At 45.4% G+C, this 24932-nt stretch overlaps 1 protein-coding gene and 1 long non-coding RNA gene across 8 annotated transcripts in view; one reads left to right on the top strand and one right to left on the bottom strand.

Annotated features, from left to right (window-relative positions):
- The window catches only part of MARCHF6 (membrane associated ring-CH-type finger 6), a 145131-nt gene that overhangs the window by 19747 nt on the left and 100452 nt on the right, over positions 1-24932 (bottom strand). For all 7 annotated transcript variants that reach the window (XM_039526548.1, XM_039526547.1, XM_039526553.1 and 4 more), the window contains 3 exons: positions 22822-22891; positions 21323-21504; positions 19643-19777 (listed from right to left, as the gene is read on the bottom strand). In XM_039526548.1, the coding sequence (XP_039382482.1) occupies positions 19643-19777; positions 21323-21504; positions 22822-22891 (387 nt within the window). The remainder of the gene's footprint in view (positions 1-19642; positions 19778-21322; positions 21505-22821; positions 22892-24932) is intronic.
- Positions 586-23219, top strand: LOC120398850. The gene is made up of 3 exons (XR_005594745.1): positions 586-791; positions 22139-22210; positions 23135-23219. It is a non-coding gene; the product is annotated as an uncharacterized LOC120398850 (long non-coding RNA).

Here is a 24932-nt window from a genome sequence, read left to right as displayed (position 1 = left end):
AATTAAGATGGTTTAAAGCAGCCTTTTTCTTCTGCATGCTAAAGTTTCAAAACTGTACTAAGTCAATGCTTAGGTGTAAACTTCAGAAAGAATCATAATGTTTAGTTCAGAGTTACAAAAATTTCAGAGTTATGAATAACCTCCATTCCTGAGGTATTTGTAACTCTGAAGTTCTACGGTATTTCTTGGAGAATGCAAGGCACAGAAATATGCAAGTACTGAAGCAATTCAGAGATTTTAAATATCCTGCCTGTTCACAAGGATAGACGTGATGCATGTCCAGGTGAGTGAGATAAATCAATACCGTTTACATGTAGATGACAAACCACCCAGCTGAAAAGTTGGTGTTTTATCTATGTTGCAGCCCTCAACTAGGGGAGTTCACAGTAAACAAACTATGGATTTTTAGGGGGATTTTAAGTGTAGGTTAGATTTTAGGCCTATCGATCCATGGAGTATCTTTCCTTAGAGGTGGCCCGCAAACACAAAACAATGGGATTACTTGTTTGTTTATACACATAATAAAAGCAAAAAGGTTCTTTCAAAAACTTTTTACATTAGAAATTCAGTTCTTGTATACCTTATTTTATTTGAAATGCGCTATGGACAGCTACAGAACTGTTAGGATTGACTCATTACAGATTAGGAAGACCGGAACAGGCCCAGGCAAGCGTCTCCTCTTGGCCCCTCAGCAAACTGCTACGGGAGCTCTAACCACTGACTTTCCAGATGTTTGTTCAGACTCCAGAGGATTAAGAGTCCAGGCACCGCCACTGTCTTGACGTCCACAGGTATACTTTCGGGGTACAGCTCCTTTGTCTAGTACCTCATCCTGAGAGCTTAGACCACATGGCCCCTGCCTTGCCCCTAGAGCCAGTACTGATTCCTCAGGCTTCACCCATAGCTTAAATACCCCCTCCTCCAGAGCTCCACACAGAGGTGTCTTCTGGTTTACATCTTCAAGGGAGCATGTGGTAGGTGTAAACAGAGCCAAGAATTCTTCGGTCTACCTACCTACCGCTTCTCAAGGAGGCGGATTACCTACTCTGATGGAAGAGATTCTCCTGTCAGCATAGGTAATGTCTACACTGAATCAGCTGTGCCAACATAGCATTAAGTGTACTTTGCATAAAATTTTAAACCACCAGAGCTCTCTTTAACAGCACGAGAAAGAAACAGATCTATACAAAAATAAACCTATGACCAAATGCACCCCTGTATTCACACCCTACACATTTATGTAATAATCTTTGTACAAAATATGACTTGTGAGGTATCTGAAAACTAATAATGCACTGGTCAATAATATCATGGTGAAATGTATGTAGCAACATTATATGTAAAGTTATGAATTCCCCCTCTATGATGTAGCACATTTTCAAACCCACACAACCCTGACTAGCAAGAGTGGTTAAACAGGTTTATCTTATACAATGGAATGTGTGTATACCTCAATTTACATAAAAGTAGTAAACAGGGTTCTTGAGACAGCAAGAGTGAGACAAGGCAAATCTGTATTTCAGCATACTCAGGGGAGAAGAAAGAGCATGGGGCCACTTCCACATGGCCTTCTTTAACGTTTGAATAAACTTTGCTTTGAGGAGTAATCCTCAGAAGAATCCACTTCGAAGGGGGACTGGACTATAAAAGTGAGGGGCAAAAACATCCCCCCTCCTTCTCTCACATGCCTAAGAATACAAAGGAACAACCCGGGACAGATCCTGACTTTAGCACTGTTGTTGGGAATGTGTGGTAAGGATTATATCTTGATTCAAAGTCTAGTTTGTCAAATTTAAGCTACTAGGAAGTGTCAGTTCTTTATTTCTCTTGTACAAGGTATTACAAAGTCAGAAATGGTAACTTGTACTCATCTAAAATCTCTTTTTGTAGTTAATAAATTAGTTTTATTCTTTAAAACTAATCCAGTGCTATGGTTGAACTGAACTGTTTGAGTAAACTCCAACTAACTGTTGCATATTGACCCCTTACGGGGGCAAGGAACCTCTAATATCTGAACTGCCCAGGAGAGGGCTGGACAGTGCAGAACACACATTTCTAAGAAAATTCGGGCCTGGGAGTGTGTTGGAGTCACCCTGTAAGTCAACAACCAACGCTGCTGGGAGACAGAGTGTTACTGGCAGGCTGCTGGGATCAGTTACTGGACCAGTGCTGTGGCTATACATACTCAGGGTGTGACCTGCAGGCTGACTGAGAGCGACCCACGTTCGGAGCTATAGCAGCAAAGCTTTCTGAGGTATCAAAGTTTGCAGGGCAATTGGTGACATGACCCCTCACTGGTCTGGACTGCACCCCAGAATGTGATAGTGGCGTAGCTGAAACAGGATTTATACAAAGACTGGTATTTTAATGGAGATTTACACTTTAAGCACTGGTATAACAGTTTTAAGTGAGTCTCAAGTGTGGTGGCTGGGCACAATAAAGAGTTTACAGTTTGTTATTTTCTGTTTATTTTGGTTAAAAGAAATAGAACAATAGTAAAACATAAACATGAGCATCAGAGAAGCAACTATAAAGCTAGAGCTGGCTAGGTAGGAGAAAGAACAAAAAGACAGAGTGTGAACACCAGAAGTGGTACACAGATGTGAAAGCCAAGGAAAGGATGGCAGAAACACAGTGGCAGGAAGATGCACACTGATGAGTCATGTAACTGAAAGACAAAGAAGCCCTAGAAAAGCAGGAGAGAGAGTATAATCTGGATATGATGGCAAGACATGGATAGATCCCACAGTCCCCAGGCATTCCCTTCATCCAAAGAGCATTCAGCTGAGAAGTTGTGCACAGCATAGAAGGAAACAGACTGTACTGACAAATATCTTAGCACTTTTGAATAGCTATGTGAGGTTCGTAAGGTTCCAGAGGACAAGGAAGTCCCCATACTGATTGCAAAACTCTCTGGTACAGTTTTAAATATATTTAATGAAATGTCAGTTGGAGAGGCTTTGAAATATCCTGAATTTAAAAAAGCTGTTTTGCACAGATTTCAAATTACTCTTGAAGTGTATAGGTTACAATTTAGGAAACTCAGGAAATGTGCTGGCATGAGTCGTAGTGAGTATGCCAATAAAATGTGTGATCTAATGAGAAAACAGGTAAAGGGAAAGTGAGCTGAGAACTATGACCAATTGTTTGATCTCTTTGCTCAAGATCATTTCCTAAGCAACTCTTCTGAGGAGGTCAGACATGCAATATGGAAAAGACAGTTACCTTTTCTGTAACTGGCATTCTTCGAGATGTGTTGCTCCTGTTTATACCACAGTAGGTGTGCATGCACACCATGTGCACCGGTGCTGGAAGTTTTTCCCCTAGCAGTACCCGTAGGGGGGAGCGCCCCCCGCGAACCCTGGAGTAGCGCCTGCTTGGCGCAGTAAAAAGAGAGCTGCACACTTCCCCCACCCTCAGTTCCTTCTTGCCAGACAACTCCGGCAGCGGGGAAGGAGGGCGGGATGTGGAATAGACATGAGCAACACATCTCGGAGAACACTAGTTATAGAAAAGGTAACTGTCTTTTCTTCTTCGAGTGATTGCTCATGTGTATTCCACAGTAGGTGATTCGAAGCTGTATCTGCTGGAGGTGGGTAGGAGTTCATAATTTCTCGGGACGGAGTACCGCCCTGCTGAACCTGGCGTCATCCCTGGTTTGGGAGACTATCGCATAGTGCGAGGTGAACATGTGAACCAAAGACGACCACGTGGCGGCCCTACAAATGTCCTGAATAGGGATGTGGGCCACAAAGGCAGCCGACGAGGCCTGTGCCTGCGTCAAGTGTGCCCTAACAATAGGTGGTGGGGAAACACCCGCCAGCTCGTAATAGGAGTGGATGCACAAAGTGATCCAGTTGGACAGCTGCTGAGTGGAAATCGGCTGGCCTCTTGTGTGCTCAACTGAGGTGATAAACAGCTGTGAGGACTTTCTGAACAGCTTGGTTCGCTCGAGGTAGAATGACAGAGCCTGCCTCACCTTGAGCGTGTGGAGGCGGCGTTCCTCATTAGTCGCGTGAGGTTTGGGGCAAAGGACTGGTAGGAAAATGTCCTGACCCATGTGGTAGGCGGAGACCACCTTCGGGAGGAACGCGGGGTGTGGGTGGAGCTGGACCTGGTCCTTATGAAACACCATATACGGCAGCTCGGAGGTCAGGGCCCTGAGCTCCGAGACCCTCCTGGCCGACGTGATAGCAACCAGGAAGGCCACCTTCCATGAGAGGTGAGACCAGGAACATGTGGCCAGCGGCTCAAATGGGGGCCCTGTAAGCCGAGCCAGCACCAGATTCACGTCCCACTGTGGGACCAGGGGCTTAGAATACGGGTAAAGCCGGTCCAAATCCTTAAGGAACCGGCCGGTCATAGCATGGGAGAACACCGTGTGTTCTTGCACCGGGGGATGGAAAGCCGATATGGCTGCCAGATGCACCCTGACCGACGAGGGCACCAGGCCCTGGGCCCTCAGGCGGAGGAGGTAGTCGAGGATAAGCTGGATTGGGGCGGCCGTTGGGGATACACCTTGGTCTGTTGCCCACCTAGCAAAATGAGACCACTTCGCCATGTAGGAGCAGTGAGTGGAGGGCTGCCTACTCTCAAGGACGTGCTGAACTGAAGCCGAGCATGTCCTCTCCTCGCCACCTAGCCACACCAAGAGGTGAAGAGGTGCCAGGTTGGGGTGGAGGAGACGGCCCCGGTCCTGAGAGAGCAGGTCCTGGCGGAGCAGCAACAGCCATGGCGGACCCACTGCCAGGCCCAAGAGGTGAGCCGTGACCATTCTGGGAGGAATGCACACAGCCAATTGTAAAAAAGGGAGCTTTATTGGGGGTGGATCCCTGCTGAAAACAAGCAGGGTACCCCTGAGCATCCCGTCAAAACCACCTTTTACCGGTCTGCTTGCCCTTAGAGGACCCAGGCTTGGGGGGCAGACCAGTTTTGTCTTTGCGGGCGTTTCTTATAGTCCCGTCGCTTCTTATGGGCGGCCTCGTATTTCGGGAGGGCGGCCTGGGCGGGAGCCTGCTGTGGCTTGAACTCAGGTTTTGCTGGAGCAGGGACATAGAGGCCCAGGGTCGTGCAGGAGTCTTTCTTGCCATGCATCCTTGTGTTCGTTTCCTCCGCAAACGGCGCCTTCCCGTCAAAAGGGAGATCCTACATCGACAACTGTGCTTCGCTGGATAACCCAGAATGCAGAAGCCACGATGCCCGTCTCATGGACACCGCTGAGGCCACGGACCGTGCGGCCGTGTCCGCTGCATCCGAAGCAGCCTGCAGGGACGCCCTTGCAGCAGCTGCCCCTTCCTCCACGAGCGCCTTAAACTCCTTTCTATCGTGCTCCGGGAGGGAGTCCTCAAACTTGGGGAGGGATCCCCAGAGATTAAACTTGTAGCGACCCAGGAGAACCTGATGGTTTGCTACTCTCAACTGGAAGCTTGACGATGAATACATTTTTCTCCCGAAAGCATCCAGCCTCCGAGTGTCTTTGTTCTTTGGGGTCAGGGCTGGCTGCCCCTGTCGCTCCCTGTGGTTGACCAACTCGACCACCAAGGGGCTGGGTGAGTATACAAATACTCGTGCTCCTTACTGGGTACAAAGTACTTGTGCTCCACCTTCTTAGAGATGGGAGCCAATGAGGCTGGTGTTTGCCATAGGGCACGTGAAATTTTCACCACCCCTTCATGGAGCGGCAAGGCCACCCTGCCCGGTGCCGAGGGGGACAGAACATTGAACAGGGAGTTTGAGGGCTCCTCCATTTCCTCTGCCTGGAGATGGAGGCTCGCTGCCACCCTTTTTAGTAATTCTTGATGGGTCCAGTAGTCCTCCTGGGGGATGGAGGGGGGTGGGGCCACAATGAGCTCCTCTGGATGGGCAAGGGGGCCAGTGTGGTGCTTTGGGTGTCAGCTGGCACTGGAGGATCCACCACCTGGTAAGACTCCGGGCAGGGCACCGAGAAAGCGGGTCCCGTCGACTCTTTCCTCAGCAGTCTAGGGATGGAGGCTGATGGTGCTTCCAACGCCTCGGCCACCAAGCAAGCCCCTATCGGGGGCTGTGCCGGAGGCCACGGTGCCCACTGGTATCACTGGGCCAGCCACGATACATGGTGCCACTGCACTTGCTGAGGCACCGGTGGGGCCGGCTGATCAGGCTGGCTCACCTGGCCTGTAGACAAGCGATTGTGAGCAGAGGTCGGGCTGGTGTACAACACGCTGCTGCCTCCGGACCGGGAGTGGCGACGGTGCCGGGATCTACGTCAGCCACGGGATTGTGACCTCGAGGCAGGAGAACAGCATCAATGGTAGTGGCTGCTCTGTGAGCAGTCTCAACAGGCGGACCTGCAATGGTAAAGAGCCAACAATTAATGCCCGGAGCTATGGTGCCTTGGTAGAGTCCTTGAGCGGGATTCCGAGTGGGAATGGCATCGGTCATGCCGCGACTTACTGCGGTACCGCCTTCGAGACGAGGACTGTTGGTGACATCCGCCACGGTCTCGTCTGTGCTCGCTCCATGAAGACAAGCGGTGCTGGGAGTCCTGATCAGATGGCACCCATCTGGACAGTCTAGCCGGTGTCGAGGGTGATCCACATGGACTGAGCCCTGAACGGTCACTGGGCGGTAAGCGGTGTTGGGAACGTTCCCTCGACCGAGACCAGTACCGGGCTGGCAGCGACTGCGGGGATCCCTGGACATCCGGAGAGGCCTGCTCCACAGGGGCCGGGCTACTCTGCTCTGCGTGAGTCGGAGGCCTAGGGTCCAATGGTGACCGAGGACTACCCGACATGGGCCTAGTCTCTGTCCCAGACTTCCCTCGGTGCCATTGTGGAGAGAGAGTCTTTCCAGGCCTCTTGATACGCCCTGTGGAAGGGGAGCAGTGCCGACTAGCCGAAGGTACCGGAGGGTCTCCGCGTACCAACGCCATGGTGCCGGGTACTGGATCGGAGCAGCGTGCCGTAGTCAGGGCCAGCGCCGACTCCATTAGGGTGGCCCGGAGTCTAATGTCCCTTTCTTTTTTGTCCGGGGCTTGAATGACTTGCAGATCTTGCACCTTTTGCTGATATGGGTTTCTCCCAAGCAGCGCAGACAGTCTGTGTGCGGATCACTCCTTGGCATAGAACGCCTACAGGAGCCGCATGACTTAAATCCTGGAGCACGGGGCATGCCCCGGCCCGGGCTCACTAACTAACTAAACTTCACTGAAAACTAAACTGACTACAGGTACTACTGAACAAACAATTCTGGGGACAAGCTGCAGCAAGGCTGGAGCTAAGCAGTTCCGACACACCTTCACTGGCAGCAAGAAGGAACTGAGGGTGGGGGGAGCGCACAGCTCCCCTTATACCGCACCAGGCAGGCACCACTCCAGGGTTCGCGGGGGGCGCTCCCCCCTACGGGTACTGCCAGGGGAAAAACTTCCGTCACTGGTGCACGTGGCAAGCACGCACACCTACTGTGGAATACACATGAGCAATCACTCGTAGAAGAATAAATCTTTACATTCTGTACAGGAAATTGACATCCTGGCTGATTCCTTTGTACAAGCTCAGATGTCTAATGAGTGCAAGACACAGAATGAGGAGCACAAACCTAGGGTAAAGCGACCCCACCCCAGATAGGAAATAGTGAGCTTTGGGGCACAGGCACTCACCTCCCCAGAATCAGTCCTCTCCTAGAAATCCCTATCACAGACCTCCGGGACAGGAAAATGGTCCAAGAAGGTGCTTCCAGTGTAATTCCACTGAGCACCTGAGAAATCAATGCCCTAAACTAAAAGAAACCAAGCCCAAACTTTTCCAGCCCAGATGAATGCAGCTGTCCTTAACACAGGACCCCAAGAGGTACCTGCAGCTCCTCTGATGAATTTTGTGAGGTCTGACCCTGTGGATGTAGACCTGGAATTTATTAAAGTTACCAAAGTGAACGGCAAAGAATGCATACGGTGGAGACATACTGGTGCCCAGATCTCTGGTCAGGAAAAGCATGGTCCAAAGGACTGACCTGTTCCCTGGCCAGGAGGTAGAGCTTCTGGCACTGGGGAAACAAAAATTCTTGTGCCTCTGGCTTGAGTTCATTTGGAATGGGAAGGTTTAAAGAGTGACTTAGTAGTGGGGGTGCAAAATAGTATCTGCATGGAAATGCTTGTGGGGAATATTTTGCATATGACTAAGGCTGTGAACATTGTAGCCCATAGTAAAATGGAATATTGTGCTAGGATTCCAGGAGGAAATTATAAAGACTCAGAAACTGCTAAAGGGAGAAGGGAAGGTCCCTCCAGCTCCACTGCAGCAGAAGAAATCAGTGTATTTCCAGGTGCAGGAGGGGCCAAAGCCAGCTCCTGTATGGCAGAGGAAAGACACATGCCCTCAGGGGAGGAATCAACCACTGTTACTGAAGAAGCTGTCAGCTGTCAACGTTTTGCAGATGGACAAATGACGGACTGCACTCTAGAATGAATAAGGGAATATGTCTTAGAGGGAGCCCCAGTAATGGAAAATGGGGAGAGGTTTTTTGAAGAGGCAGAGGGACAGCCAGTAAATGAACATGTACAAAGGTTCAGAAAAGAGTTAAAAGACATAGATATGGTTCAGACTAAACTCAGGGACAGTCAGTCCAAACAAAAAGCATGATATGACCAACATACTTCTAAACAATCTTTTGAAATAGAGGACATGGTATTAGTATTAAGCCCTGTGGAAAAAATGCAAAATTCTTGGGAAGGATCTTTTAAGGTGATAGAAGACGTGAAGGAAGTACATATGTTAAGAGGCCTCATGGTAATGCTGTCCCACATTGTACATGTAAACAAACTTAAAGCTTGTCACAGCACGGAAGCCATGGTAAACATTGCTGGCTAGAAGGGGAAACTGAGACACACACCTAAATGCTAAAGTGACTCATCTTTGGAAGGCATCAATATTTGCAGTGAGTTCACGCTAGCTGAAAAGCCACTATGAACATAAGAATGGCCATATTGAGTCAGACCAAAGGTCCAGCTAGCCCAGTATCCTGTCTGCCAACAGTGGCCAATGCCAGGTGCCCCTGAGGGAGTGAACCTAACACTGAAATACAAGTACAACATTTATATTCAAGTGATCTCTCTCCTGCCATCCATCTCCATCCTCTGACAGAGGCTAGCGACACCATTCCTTACCCATCCTGGCTAATAGCCATTAATGGACTTAACCTCCATGAATTTATCCAGTTCTCTTTTAAACCTTGTTATAGTCCTAGCCTTCCCAACCTCCTCAGGTAAGGAGTTCCACAAGTTGACTGTGCGCTGTGTGAAGAAGAACTTCCTTTTATTTGTTTTAAACCTGCTGCCCATTAATTTCATTTGGTGACCCCTAGTTCTTGAATTATGGGAATAAGTAAATAACTTTTCCTTATCCACTTTCTCCACACCACTCATGATTTTATATACCTCTATCATATCCCCCCTTAGCCTCCTCTTTTCCAAGCTGAAAAGTCCTAGCCTCTTTAATCTCTCCTCATATGGGACCTGTTCCAAACCCCCCAATCATTTTAATTGTCCTTCTCTGAACCCTTTCTAATGCCAGTATATCTTTTTTGAGATGAGGAGACCACATCTGTACGCAGTATTCAAGATGTGGGCGTACCATGGATTTATATAAGGGCAATAAGATATTTTCCGTCTTATTCTCTATCCCTTTTTTAATTATTCTTAACATCCCGTTTGCTTTTTTGACTGCAGCTGCACACTGCGTGGACATCTTCAGAGAACTATCCACGTTGACTCCAAGATCTCTTTCCTGATTAGCTGTAGCTAAATTAGCCCCCATCATATTGTATGTATAGTTGGGGTTATTTTTTCCAGTGTGCATTACTTTACATTTATCCACATTAAATTTCATTTGCCATCTTGTTGCCCAATCACTTAGTTTTGTGAGATCTTTTTGAAGTTCTTCACAGTCTGCTTTGGTCTTAACTATCTTGAGCAGTTTGTTGTCATCTGCAAACTCCATCCCTCCCAGCCCAAGGGCCATCTGGCTCCCTCCCTGGAGCGGAAGTTCCCTGGTGCTCGACCCCCTCACTAACCATCTTGGCGGCTCAGCTGTTGCCACCCTCCCCAGAGTCAGCGCATTGCTGGGGAGTCTCCTAGGGGGCTGTAATACCAGATAATTAGCCATTAGGGGATGCACAAGAAAAGCAGGTGCTGCACTGTACCCAGCCCAGTGGGCACTGTGCACCCGCTTTGCACTGGGGTGAGTGCACCATGTGCCAGGCAGGGGAGAATCAGCCCTGCAGAGCGCTGGGTTTCCAGGCTCCCAGCCCTGCCCATCCCCACGGGAGAGCAGCCAAACAACCACTGTCAAAACTGGAGAGTGCCTGCAGGAAGGGGCTCCCTCTGCCTGGGGCCTAGGGTGACCAGATGTCCCGATTTTACAGGGACAGTCCTGATTTTTGGATCTTTTTCTTATACAGGCTCCTATTACCCCCCACCCCGTCCCGATTTTTCACATTTGCTATCTGGTCACTCTACCAGGGCCGGATGGGAAGGGGGCTCTCTTAGGTCTGGCGATTTAGGAGCCAGTGACCCTGTGGCCAGATGAAGTCACGTGCCTGCCTGCAGAGACTTTTTGCACCTCTCCCAATCACCCACGTGGGATGAAGAGGACCCTGGAGTGGAGGTGGAGACTCTGGGGCTGACCCGGATGCGGAGTCCTATACCCAGCTACCCCTGGCATGCCTCGCTTGCGTGGGGAGGGGGGGGGAGGGAGAGAGGAGGAGGCTCTGTCTGCGTGTTCACCTTTGGAATGTGGCTGATTTGCTGCAAAGCAGCCATGTGCTGCTGCTGGTTCTCCAACATCTGGAGGGCTGAATTCCTGGTGGGAGAGCTCACAGCTTCCTACAAGCACAGGCCACCACTTGGCAGGCCCAGCAGAGAAACAACATGGGGGAAGGGGGCGGGGGGGGACTCCCTGTGTGCTCAGGAAGGCAAGAAAACCACCCTCAGAAAAGGGCCAGGCCTGCCAGAGCCAGACAGCACCATGCAGCCTGAGCAGGACAGTACCAACACAGGACACCCAGCACAAGAGGTCTGAGGCATGACAATAGCAGCTGGAGGAAGCCCTCCCCCGGCCCCTGAGATTCTGTCCTGTTGCTCTGCAGGGCCAGGAATTCAGACCAAGGCCCAGCCCAGACGACTTATCTGCAGTGCCCTCTGCTGTCCAACAAATGACTCACCCAGCTCCTTAAGCTCCTAGGCAGGTAGGAAGACAACAGCACCTCCTGCTGGCCAATTTCAGGGGATGAGTCAATGGTCTCCAAAGTGCCCCCAATTCAACACCCTTAGTTGGAGATTATCCCTGTTTGGGGAAAAGGGAACCCGAGGGAGAGGGAGTTGGTGAGAATCCTTGGTCTGCAGAAGGGTGAAAGGCCATGCTGGGAGAACTGGAACCCATCCACTGGGGCACCTGGTTCTGCTGGTTCCCTCCTGCCTGGGCCCTTGGCACACTTGGGTTGCTCCTTCTCTGGGCAGCACCCCCTACACCCACACCTTCCCCTGGGAAGGCTGCAAAGCAATGGCACCTTCTGAATGATGGGGCAGGGCCTAAAGGCTGAGCTGGGCTGTTGCTTTAGTGCTGTGCAAATTTGGTACTCATGAAAGGGGCTGTCTGACCAGAGGTGGGACAAATCTACGGTGTCCTGGAAAGCCTCATCAACATACCGCTCTGCCTCCCTCACTTAGCTCCTCCAGTTCCGCCACCCTGGCCTCCCAAGTCCATATGCAGTCTGTGAGGGCCAGGAGCTCCTTGCACTGAACGCACATATACGCCACCCGCCCACAGCACAGGTAATCATGCATGCTACACTGAGCGCAATAAACAGGATAGCCCCCACTCTGCTGCTGGGCTTCTGCCTGCATTCTCTCCTACAGCTACCTAGGTTAATGATAGGGTTTTTATTTAAATCAAGAAGTTTTGATTATAGTTTAGTTTAGAGTTTTAAAGAATGGCAAGTGTACCTCGCCCCCTTCCCGCTCCCCTTCCAAACTCCCTCTCGAAACTCTCTGTTTGCTGACTCACTGCTTTATAAAGCCCTGGCCTTCCTGATAGTCAGGGGGCAGGGCTAAGGCTCAGCCAATGAACAGAGGTTTCTAGATTTCAAACCTTGTTTAGAAGCTCACAGCTTCCAACTGCCGGCCGCAGCACACGGTTATCTGTGGTGCAAGAACACAGACAAGTGTTTTCTAGCAAGCCAGGGAAGACACTCTTGCTGACTCAAAATCATTACTGTAGGATAACAGCCGTCTCCCAGCAGCGCCTACTGTATCACTGGCAAGCTACAAGAGCAAATTCAAATAGTAATACAAAGCACGCAGGACATGCAAGTCCAGCTCTAGGGTGACACTTGTGGTGTTGGTCCTTAAGAAAGACCACACTGTAAAGTTTTGTATTGATTAAAGCAAACTCAGTGTGCCAGACACTGATCCCACACCTAAAAGTGATGATATGCAAAGCTTAATATCTCAATTCCTTTAGATGATGATGCACAGAAAAAAAATCTGCTTTAATGAATGATATGAGACTGTATGAATTCAAAGTGTTACCATTTGGGTTAGTTAATGCAGGAGTCACTTTTCAGAGGCTGGTCAACTGAATGTTAAATGGATTACAGGACCTTACAAGGGCCTATGTCAACAATATATCAGTGTTTAGTTACACTTGGGCTGATCACAGCAAAGCATGGTATGGTACCTAAGGTTGCAGGGCAAGTGGTGACACAACCACTCACTGGTCTGGATTGCACCCTGGAATGCAATAAAACCCTACCTGCATTTCTCTGCATTCTTTGGGCTAGGGTGAGGGTTGTCTGGGCCGTCCAGGGTCCTTCTATCACAGTGCATGGCTTAAGTTCTGAAACATGGAGCCTTCTCTGTCTGCTTGGCTACTCTGACCTTGGCTGGCCCCATCCTCTTACCCTCTGCTGCCCAAACTTCTTATCTCTCTCACTGAGGCCCCCAGCCATTTATAACCTCTTGCTCTGTCATCTCTGTCTTTCTGATCTTGGCTTGGGAATTTCCATTCTCTCAGCCTGCTGTTGAGGGGAATGGAAAGAACTGGTTTCCCTAAGATGTAGTTACTTTTTTGTAAGGCTATTCAAGTGCTGACAGTTCTTAATGATTAGCTATTGTCTCCGGTCTGGGACAGGGAGGTACATGCTTCCAGGCTTGTAAGCAATGAGAGAGGCATTCATGACACAGCAATTTTCAAAACAACTTTGGAACATAATATCAACTAGAATTCCCAAGCAATACATACGCTCCTCAAATCATCACAGAGACATCACAGATCATAAAAAGGCAAACTTGTATTCAGATTGTTTAAAACAGGTTTTGTAAATACCTATTTACCTATAATACCTAGAGATGGTCAAAGAATGAAAGACTATTTTCATACAAATTTCAAAACTGTTTTCATTTTAAGAAGATCATCAGTTTTTAATCTCCCCCTCCCCACTCCGATAAACACATACCCCAAAATGGTTATCAATTTTTTTTTTAAATGAAAAACCACATTGTTTTTGGTAAATGAAAAAATGTCAATAACTCTCAAAAGAGTTTTCAGTAATTTTTTAAAAAACACAGGAAAGAGGCACTTCTTTGGAAGGAAAATTTGACAACGTTGATACTTTTTACAACAAAATCTAAGTTTTTATAAAAAAGGTCGTCATTGACAAAAAACCTATCTCAGGAAATTTCAAGCACTGTGTAGTACAGCTAGAAGAAAGATTAAGAGCTTAAGAATCAACTTCTGCTGCAATCTTAACTATGGAGTCACTATATGGTGCATCCATAATCCAATCTTTTCAGGACGCTTTGTTAACAAGATTAATGAAAGATTTTATTAAATTTAATTCCAGACTTCTGAGTGTTTCCCAAGTTCATATTTGTTTGGAACGGAGACAGAGTTTCTGGATAATTGTTTTAGTTAGAAATTCTTTGTTCTTGTTATTCCCACTGTTATGTAATGATAGTTTTATGAATAATCATGGAGCAGGAGGCCGATGGCAACTGGGATAGTTTACAGCATGGATTTACGAAAGGTAGATCGTGCCAAACCAACCTGATCTCCTTCTTTGAGAAAGTAACAGATTTTTTAGACAAGGGAAATGCAGTGGATCTAATATATCTAGATTTCAGTAAGGCGTTTGATACGGTACCGCATGAGGAATTACTGGTTAAATTGGAAAGGATAGGGATTGAAATGAAAATCCAGAGGTGGATAAGGAGCTGGTTAAAGGGGAGACTGCAGAGGGTAGTATTGAAGGGGGAACTGTCAGGTTGGAGGGGGGTCACTAGTGGAGTTCCTCAAGGTTCGGTTTTGGGTCCAATTTTATTCAATCTATTTATTGCTGACCTGGGAACCAAGAGTAGGAGTGGGCTGATAAAGTTGGATGACACCAAGTTGGGAGGTATATATCCTCCAGGGAGATTTGGATGACCTTGTAAGCTGGAGTATTAGTAACAGGATGAAATTCAATAGTGAGAAGTGTAAGGTTATGCATTTAGGGATGACTAACAAGAATTTTAGTTATAAGCTAGACCAGTTGCAAGTAACGGAGGAGGAGAAGGACCTAGGAGTCCTGGTTGATCGAGGATGACCATGAGCAGGCAATGTGATGTGGCGTTAAGAAAGCAAATGCGGTATTGGGATGCATTAGGCGAGGTATTTCTAGTAGGGATAAGGAAGTGCTAGTCCCGTTATATAAGGCGTTAGTGAGACCTCATTTGGAGTATTGTGTGCAGTTTTGGTCTCCCATGTTTAAGAAGGATGAATTCAAACTGGAACAGGTACAAAGAAGGGCCACTAGAATGGTCCGAGGAATGGAAGGCCTGTCATATGAAAGGAGACTTGAGGAGCTCGGTTTGTTTTCCTTAACCAAAAGAAGGATAAGAGGAGATATGATTACACTCTTTAAATATATCAGAGGATAAATACCAGGAAGGAGAGGAATTATTTCAGCTCAGTGCTAATGTGGACACGAGGACAAACGGATATAAATTGTCAGTTAGGAAATTTAGGCTAGAAATTAGACGAAGGTTTCTAACTATCAGGGGAGTGCAATACTGGAACAGCCTACCGAGGGAAACAGTGGGGGCGAAGGACCTCCATGACTTTAAGACTAAGCTAGATAAGTTTATGGAGGAGATGGTATGATAGGATACCGGGCTTAGTCAATAGGTTAATTAAGTGCCACACTGGTAAATAGTACAATGGGTCAATGATATGTTATTCTTAACCTTTTTCCAGAGGGTCTGGCTGGAGAGTCTTGCCCGCATGCTCGGGGTTCAGCTGACCGCCATATTAAGGAATTTTCCTCCAGGGTAGATTGGCTGTGGCCAATGTGGCCTGCATCTTGCAGGAGGTCAGACTAGATGATCATATTGGTCCCTTCTGATCTATGATTCTATGATTCTATGAATCATGATCAGACTTGTATAACAGTTATTAGTAACAACAATGTATCCCGAGAAGGGGAAAAACGGCTCGTAGGTAGCAGTTTTAGACCGAGCTGGATGAGCGTCTTAGAGGGGTCATTAAGAAAAAACAGAAAGCGTACCAGGAGTGGAAAATGGGAGGGATCAGCAAAGAAACCTACCTTATTGAGGTCAGAGGGTGTAGGGAAGCAGTGAGAAAGGCAAAGCGACGGGTGGAGATGGAAGGGGATTAAAACCAATAGCAAACGGTTTTTTAGCCATATAAATAGGAAGAAAACCAAGAAAGAAGAAGTGGGACCGCTTAAAACTTTAAACGGAGTGGAGATTAGGGATAATCTTGGAATGGCACAATATCTGAACGAATATTTTGCCTCAGTCTTTAATGAGGCTAATGAAGGGCTAAGGAATAGTGATAGAGGGACCGATGGGAATGAAGATATGGGGGTAGACATTACGGTATCTGAGGTAGAAGCCAAACTTGAACAACTTAACGGAAGTAAATCGGGGGGCCCGGATAATCTTCATCCTAGAATATTAAGGGAATTGGCGAGTGATATTGCTAGCCCGTTAGCGATAATTTTTAATAAGTCTCTAAATTCGGGGGTTGTACCGTTTGACTGGAGATTAGCTAATGTTGTTCCTATATTCAAGAAGGAGAAAAAGTGACCGGTAACTACAGGCCTGTTAGTTTAACATCTGTAGTATGCAAAGTCATGGAAAAAATCTTAAAAGAGAGAGTGGTTCCGGAGCATGAGGCTGATGGCAACTGGGATAGATTACAGCATGGATTTACGAAAGGTAGATCGTGCCAAACCAACCTGATCTCCTTCTTTGAGAAAGTAACAGATTTTTTAGACAAGGGAAATGCGGTGGATCTAATATATCTGGATTTCAGTAAGGCGTTTGATACGGTACCGCATGAAGAATTACTGGTTAAATTGGAAAAGATGGGGATCGAAATGAAAATCCAGAGGTGGATAAGGAGCTGGTTAAAGGGGAGACTTCAGAGGGTAGTATTGAAGGGGGAACTGTCAGGTTGGAGGGGGGTTACCAGTGGAGTTCCTCAAGGTTCGGTTTGGGTCCGATTTTATTTAATCTATTTATTGCTGACCTGGGAACCAAGAGTAGGAGTGGGCTGATAAAGTTTGCGGATGACACCAAGTTGGGAGGTATTGCCAATTCGGAAAAGGATCGGGATATCCTCCAGGGAGATTTGGATGACCTTGTAAACTGGAGTATTAGTAACAGGATGAAATTCAATAGTGAGAAGTGTAAGGTTATGCATTTAGGGATGACTAACAAGAATTTTAGTTATAAGCTGGGGATGCACCAGTTGGAAGTAACGGAGGAGGAGAAGGACCTAGGAGTCCTGGTTGATCGTAGGATGACTATGTGTAGGCAATGTGATGTGGCGTTAAAAAAGCTAATGCGGTCTTGGGATGCATTAGGCGAGGTATTTCTAGTAGGGATAAGGAGGTGCTAGTCCCGTTATATAAGGCGTTGGTGAGACCTCATTTGGAGTATTGTGTGCAGTTTTGGTCTCCCATGTTTAAGAAGGATGAATTCAAACTGGAACGGGTACAAAGAAGGGCCACTAGAATGATCCGAGGAATGGAAGGCCTGTCGTATGAAAGGAGACTTGAGGAGCTCGGTTTGTTTTCCTTAACCAAAAGAAGGATAAGAGGAGATATGATTGCACTCTTTAAATATATCAGAGGATAAATACCAGGAAGGAGAGGAATTATTTCAGCTCAGTGCTAATGTGGACACGAGGACAAACGGATATAAATGGTCAGTCAGGAAATTCAGGCTTGAAATTAGACGAAGGTTTCTAACCATCAGGGGAGTGCAATACTGGAACAGCCTACCGAGGGAAACAGTGGGGGCGAAGGACCTCCATGACTTTAAGATTAAGCTAGATAAGTTTATGGAGGAGATGGTATGATAGGATAACGGGCTTAGTCAATAGGTCAATTAAGTGCCACACTGGTAAATAGTACAATGGGTCAATGATATGATATAACCTTTTTCCAGAGGGTATGGCTGGAGAGTCTTGCCCGCATGCTCGGAGTTCAGCTGACCGCCATATTTGGGGTCGGGAAGGAATTTTCCTCCAGGGAAGATTGGCAGTGGCCCTGGAGGTTTTTCGTCTTCCTCCGAAGCATGGGGCAGGAGTCGCTTGCTAAAGGAGTGGGTGGATCGGCTTATGTGGCCTGCATCTAGCAGGAGGTCAGACTAGATGATCATAATGGTCCCTTCTGATCTTGAATTCTATGATTCTATGAATGTATATTATAAAGTCACAACTCCAAACTGGTGGACAAATACAAAGAAGTTATGTGAGATTCAATATGTAAATTAAGTTCTCTCTTTCAAGTTGAGACTGTTTTACACACTGTGACAACGCTCTGTCCTTGTCTCCATGGGTCCTGCATTTCCTGATGGATTTCGCTAGCCTCAGAGGCTCACTGTGACCCTGCACTTAACCCTTCTCTCTCTAGAGACAAGGGTCACAGTCTACTGAGCCATTTTCATCATAAGCCAGCAAGGGAGGTGAGGAGAAACTATCCTCCCTTGCAATCTCTGTTGTCTCCCGGTCTCAGTGATTACTCAGGGGAGTAAAGGGGGGGAGCCCGGGCCAGCCCTCTACTCTGGGCTCCAGCCCAGGGACCCTAATAGTATCAGCTATGGTAGCTGACCTTTTAGAAACAGGACACGTACAATTCCCTGGGATACTTCCCCACAGCAGCCCCCACTTCCTCATGCTCCGCTTCACACTTACCTCAGGCCTCCTTCCTTGTGCCTAATATGGTGTGTACTGCTCAGTCTCTCCAGCAGCGCAACTTCCTCCCACAGCTCCTGACATCTGCGCCCACCTGACTAACTGGGAGGCTTTTAACTAGTTTCAGCCAGCCCCTCATTGGCTTCAGGTGTCCCAATCAACCTAGCGTCCTCCCTGCCTGCTGGAAAGCTCTTAATTGGCCCCAGGTGTCTTAACTGACCCGGAGCAGCTGCCATTTACTTATCCTGGTACCAGGGATTTGTTTAACCTGAGGCTAATATATCTATCTCCCACTACTTTTCTATAGCCATCTGGCCTTGCCTCGTCACAACACCTAGTTATTGTAAGTAAATAAAAACTTGTTTGCATAGAAGTTAGAGATTCACCATCTCAGAATACTTTTTCTTATTTGGTAGATGCAGCTTTTACATGCTATCTTATAACGTGCTTAAAAAAGCTTATTCGAAGTCCAGTTTGGGATGAAACAAACACCTAGTTGTCACTTACAGCCCACAGTAACTCCAAGTTCTGTATCAACCCCTTAAAGGATCTTTGCCCTCTTTTCCTAGTCCATCTTAAAATTACTAGTCAAATCCAATTAGCAAGGAAATTCAGATTTAACATGGATAAGGAGGAACTGTTGTCCCAGGTTATGTGACTTTACACAGGTAGGAGGTGAATGACCATTACTATTTTCAAGTACCTAGGACAGGGGAATGGGCAACTTTAAGTTAGCATAATGCCACAAAAATCCACTAAAACCTTTTGGTGGGCCATTTTTTCTTAATGACTACATATTGTGTAACTCAGAAATGTTTGCTAAATACAGCGTGTTAATATACAATTCACCATGTATTAACAGTGTAAAACAGAAGTGTTCTTAAATATAAAAGCTCTTTACAGCATAACCTTTAAATAAAAAACTTTAAACACAAGTCTTTCACTAATCCCTTTTCCAGTGTGCAGAAGAGAAGAGGATTAATACATGAAAACATCAAAAAATAAACAACATCTTCAAGTTTTTTCCCTGCCTTTCCCAGTCTCTGCCTCCTCTCTGCTCTCTTATGGATATAGGCTCTCCCACATGTGTTGTACTTAAGTTATAGATGTCAAAGATGGGAGGTGAAACAGATCTTGTGAAAATCTGAACCTGTGATCTCAAAGAGTCAAGGAACCGCCTTCTGGTTTAACAGTGTTAGGAACCCTCATAACCCACTAGTTGCCTTTTTTTTCTTTTTTAACACTACACATGTACAGAAACTGAAAAATGCTTTAACACTTAATTAAATAAGAAACCATACCTCATACTGTATTTATAAAAGCCTTTAGAAAACCTCATATTCCAGTAAAAGCAAGGAAGTGTTGAAAAGCCTGAATTAAATTAAAAACAAAACCAGCAATTAACTGACCTGCCATGGGTAGAATAGAGGTGTCTGATCCAAAGGAACTCTCAAAGGAGCAACAATTACCAGTTCAAACAGAAGACCAAGCAGAAGTGGAACCACACCAGCTAGTAGCACTGCTACTATCAGTGTCTTCATTATCTAAAACACAAGAAGTCTGATTTATAAATGATGCCAGACAGCTAGTTCTGGTCAAAGCTGCACCTCTCAATTTCTCAAAGTTTAAAGCCTTTGCATGTTTACTCTTTAAAGAGAAAAACAAAAAAGGCAGAAAAACTCGATATTGAATTAGTATATATGCAAAATTAAGTTCTGTTAACTGTAAATTACAGTACACACCTGTAGTTACAAAATCTGTATTTTTAATCCTTTTTAGCTCAAAAAAGTAATTAACAGGAGCCTCGTCGATGTCCTCCTTTTTTTTAAACCACATACTCATATTTGACTGTCACAGGTATGGAAAGTACCCAATGACCAGTACTTAATCAGGAAGGATTCTTCCAATGTTCCCCCTCCCCCACAAAGTTATGGTCAAGATGTGAGTTTTTTGTGTTATTTACATGTTATACAGTATCTGTTAAATTGATTAACAGATTCAACATAATTCTGTCCTTGAATATTTTGCAAATAATAAAAGCAAAGGCATCCTGATCTAATTAATGTTGTCAGTGCTGGGGTGCAGAGGATACACCCAAGGATATAATTTAGTATTGGTATTGGCAATTTCCTTTGGCAAACTAAAGAAACTACAAATGAAGTAAAGAATGTGCTGATCAGTGAGACAGTTATGGCATGAAACATCTATTAAAGCTGCTTTGTCTGTAAATATCCAGAAAGATGCAACCTTGAGTGGATCTTTCACAGGTTACTCCATTCCCCCATGCATCTCTAAAATGTATCCATAAAGGGAAAAAATGTTACCATTCCAGGATTATAGAAAGGTTGAGTATGGAAATTTTATAACTAAAACCAACTGAGACAGATAAGGGCTTGCCTTGATCATGATGAAAACTTCCCTCAGTGTCATAAAGTCACTGCTAGCATAAGAACCATTATGAAAATTCTGTCTCATCATAACTGGAGAGGAATTTTTGTTTTTTTTTAACGTATTCATTTCAACAATGCCACAAATTCGGTGATCTGAAAGAGCTTTCTGAAAATGTGCACTGTGCAGGTACACAACATATGCCTGTACAAAACAAATGGTTTCCCATAACTGACAATCATCTCCAGTCTTATTTTTGCCACTTCACTAATAACGTTCAGTCTCTAAACAGGTGAACACTTCACAATTTTCATCTGTTACTATATATAGAATAGAAGTAAACAACTGTAAACAAATATTTCTTGAGATCATGTGACACAGGTTTTCACTGGATAGTATCCTGTATTACGTTCACATTTAAATGAAATATAGTAGTTAAATAGTTAGTACTGTGGCACTCAAGGACTGATTTGTTAACATTCTGTTGGAATATTGATTACAACAGAACAGTGATTACTGATCAGAAGTCCAAACACAGATTGAGTAGATTTAGGGGTAGGGGGCTGGCGATCAAAAAAGAAAACACAATACAAGGTGAGTTTGAGAGTAGGAGGAAGCAAGTATAAATCTCATTAACACCTAAAAAAGCAGAATATGCTGTTTGATAATATAGCAAAAGCTTTCTTCTATCAAGAACTTACCATGAGGGACCATTCTTTAACCTTCTGAAAAATCACTCTGCGACCCTGCGGCATCCATGCAACTAGAACTGTCACCGCCCGAATGGTTAGCCAGCAGACATAAAGACCACAAGCAGCTGTGTACAGTTCATGGATTTTGGCTGTTCCCGTCCAAAATGACATTAACCAACGGCCAGCAAATACTGGAAATGTAGAGATTGATAAATATACTAAGACTTAGTAGCAAGCTTATTTTACCTATTAGTGAAGGATGACAATAATTATATAGTAAATTTGCCTCAGTTTTAAACCCAATGTAAAATATAAGTTTTCAAAATCTTGTGCTGAGTTCACAAATATTGCAAATTTCAACTGGTTTGTTATCTCACATCCTAGACAAAAACAAAACATTCAGTTAGGATTCACAAATTTTAATTTCAAGGATAAGTTTAAAAACAAAGCTGATATAGTAATGGTTCAATCTCAAAATTTATGGCATTCAATTCAATCTGTGGCATTCAATCTAGCACAGGGTTTCTCAAACTGGGGTCCCCGCTTGTGTAGGGAAAGCCCCTGGCGGGCCAGGCTGGTGTGTTTACCTGCCCCATCCGCAGGTCCAGCCGATCGCGGCTCCCACTGGCTGTGGATCGCTGCTCCGGGCCAATGGGAGCTGCTGGAAGTGGCACGGACTGAGGGACGTGGCAGGTAAACCATTGTTTTCTGATCACCTGTTACGTGAGGCCAAGATCAAAGGCCCAAGTTGTATAAAGGAAAGAATGAACTACTCATGGTTGTTCAGGTTCTGAATCTGAGAGTGTTATAAACTTATAATCACAGGAAAAACTCAGCTGTGGGTTTTGAAGGACCGACACCTACCAGAGTCAGAGGCTGGAGTTGAGGTAACCTCTGGTAAGTTTTTTAGTATGCATGAAGGTTCTTTTATTATTTTAATGTTTTCTGTAATACTTTCACCTTAAGAATAAACATGCTTGCTTAGAAAGAGCAGTGTGGTAACTTGTAATTGTAGCAATTACATTGTTCATAGCCTCTGGAGAGAAAAGAAAGCACAGACACTGGCCTTTTAGACCATCTGGCTTGCCAGAGATATCACACTGTATGCTAGGCAGGGAACTGTGCAACCTGGAAAGCCCCTGGTTGGGAGGGAGACACACACAGGTCTTTGCCCAACAGGGGTAAAAACTGAAGAGCTGGGAGCCTGAAGTGGGTTCCCTCTAGGACCATGGAGGGGGAATATAGGTGCAGTTGCTCTGAACTGTGACAATAAGATGCTACAGTGGACATCAGTCTCCCTTCCACTGTACTGACATTTGGATAAAGATACTGTTTTTGATTTATGGATCTGTCATTTTGAATTTAGAATATTAAGCTTTCAAAAAGGTTAAAAAATACATTCCCAACATTTTCCTGTGGTTGCACAGTTTTAATTTTAAACCAACTACTGCCATAAATGTATGTATGGGGGTGTTTGTTTTAACACATTATTGTAGCATAAAACATACCTGGTAACGTAAGGCAGATAAGACTGGCAATCAGTAATGTTATACACATGAAAACAATCAACAGAAATATCTGAAAGACAAAATACAAAGGGAGACAGTTAACAGAAAAACTGAAAGTTGCTTAACTAATTGTTAGCAAAACATTAAAGAATCAAAATATGCATCCATTTAGAAATCAGTAGCCTAGATAGTAAATGCAACACATAAAATTTCTGTTCCAGTTATTTTAGTTCAGATAGGAGGGCAGACAGTCAAACTTGCTGACTCATTATTCAGCTCCTCAATTATTCACAGGATTCTGTTGTCCCCACAGACTCAGATATTTGGGTGTTTCCAGCTCCATTTGCTATACAACTCTGATTTATTCACCAACCAACCTGTATAAAAATGAGCAGAGGTACTATGGAAAAAACAGTATTTAATTATGTCATCAAAATATTGTAGTCCTCAAGGCAGCAGAGCTCAAGATTCACAGCAATCTTTACAATTTCTCTTCTTTTGACACTTTCACTTTGATACTCTAATATTCTATGCCTCGGTTTGGGCATTTTGATGTTTTTCTTGTTTTTAAAAACAAAAATAAAGTTCCATCTGCTACAACAACTTGGGGGACAGGAGAAGAACACCATCCTACACAGTATTCTGGGAGGCAAGGACTCCTGTGCCTCCTTTGAAATGCATGTGTGTCACAGTTCCAGGGTTAATTGCACCTCTGCTTCCTCTGTGGTCTGCTCCAGGACACCCCTTTAAGTCACTCTTGCGAAACTCAGAAGCTCTCCACAAGCTTATCTTCAGCTCTGCAGGAGAAAATCTCTGCTCCATACTATGGACCTGACAAGTTCTGGTACACTTGGCACCACTAAATGAAGCTGGCACAGTTTCAGCCCTCTCTAGTGGCAGCTCTGAACAGTTTAGACTCCTTTGATGGTTTACTCCCAGGGACATACATGACTTGCTTAAACTGGAATTTCAGCTACCATCAGACCAGCTAACTTCGATGACCTGTAGATTAGTCTACAAAGGCAAATTCATTGCATGTAAAAGTTCATACTAAAAATCAAAAAGTCAAGGTAAGTATATTTGTAAAAAATTCAATTTCTAAAATACACGCACCGCACTTCCAATGTCTAAAGTTGACAAAACAATCTCATCAAATATTACCAAAGAGGAAGAAAATACATTGGCCAAGTAATTAGAGGATTGGGCCAAAAGAAATATGATGAGGTTCAACAAGGACAAGTGCAGAGTCCTGCACTTAGGACGGAAGAATCCCATGCACTGCTACAGACTAGGGACCGAATGGCTGGGCAGCAGTTCTGCAGAAAAGGACCTAGGGGTTACGGTGGATGAAAAGCTGAATATGAGTCAACAGTGTGCCCTTGTTGCCAAGAAGGCTAATGGCATTTTGGGTTGTATAAGTAGGGGCATTTCCAGCAGATCGAGGGATGTGATCATTCCCCTCTATTCAGCACTGGTGAGGCGTCATCTGGAGTACTGTGTCCAGTTTTGGGCCCCACACTACAAGAAGGATGTGGATAAATTGGAGAGAGTCCAGCGGAGGGCAACAAAAATGATTAGGGGGCTGGAACACATGACTTATGAGGAGAGGCTGAGGGAACTGGGATTGTTTAGCCTGCAGAAGAGAAGAATGAGGGGGGATTTGATAGCTGCTTTCAACTACCTGAAAGGGGGTTCCAAAGAGGATGGATCTAGACTGTTCTCAGTGGTAGAAGATGACAGAACAAGGAGTAATGGTCTCAAGTTGCAGAGGGGGAAGTTTAGGTTGGATATTAGGAAAAACGTTTTCACTAGTAGGGTGGTGAAGAACTGGAATGGGTTACCTAGGGAGGTGGTGGAATCTCCTTCCTTAGAGGTTTTTAAGGTCAGGCTTGACAAAGCCCTGGCTGGGATGATTTAGTTGGGTTTGGTCCTGCTTTGAGCAGGGGGTTGGACTAGATGACCTCCTGAGGTCCCTTCCAACCCTGAGATTCTATGATAGTTGAGACATCACTTTTACAATTCCTTGGTACTAGCAGAGGTCCTTTTGATTATCTATTTGCCTTCTTAAAAAAAAAAAAAAATTATATCTCTCACACACACACACTCTCTCT

The sequence above is a fragment of the Mauremys reevesii genome, linkage group 2 (assembly GCF_016161935.1).
Source record: "Mauremys reevesii isolate NIE-2019 linkage group 2, ASM1616193v1, whole genome shotgun sequence".
In the NCBI taxonomy this organism is placed as follows: Eukaryota; Metazoa; Chordata; order Testudines; family Geoemydidae; genus Mauremys; species Mauremys reevesii.
The sequence above is the reverse complement of the archived record's forward strand: the minus strand, read 5'-3'. Positions and strand labels throughout refer to the sequence as shown.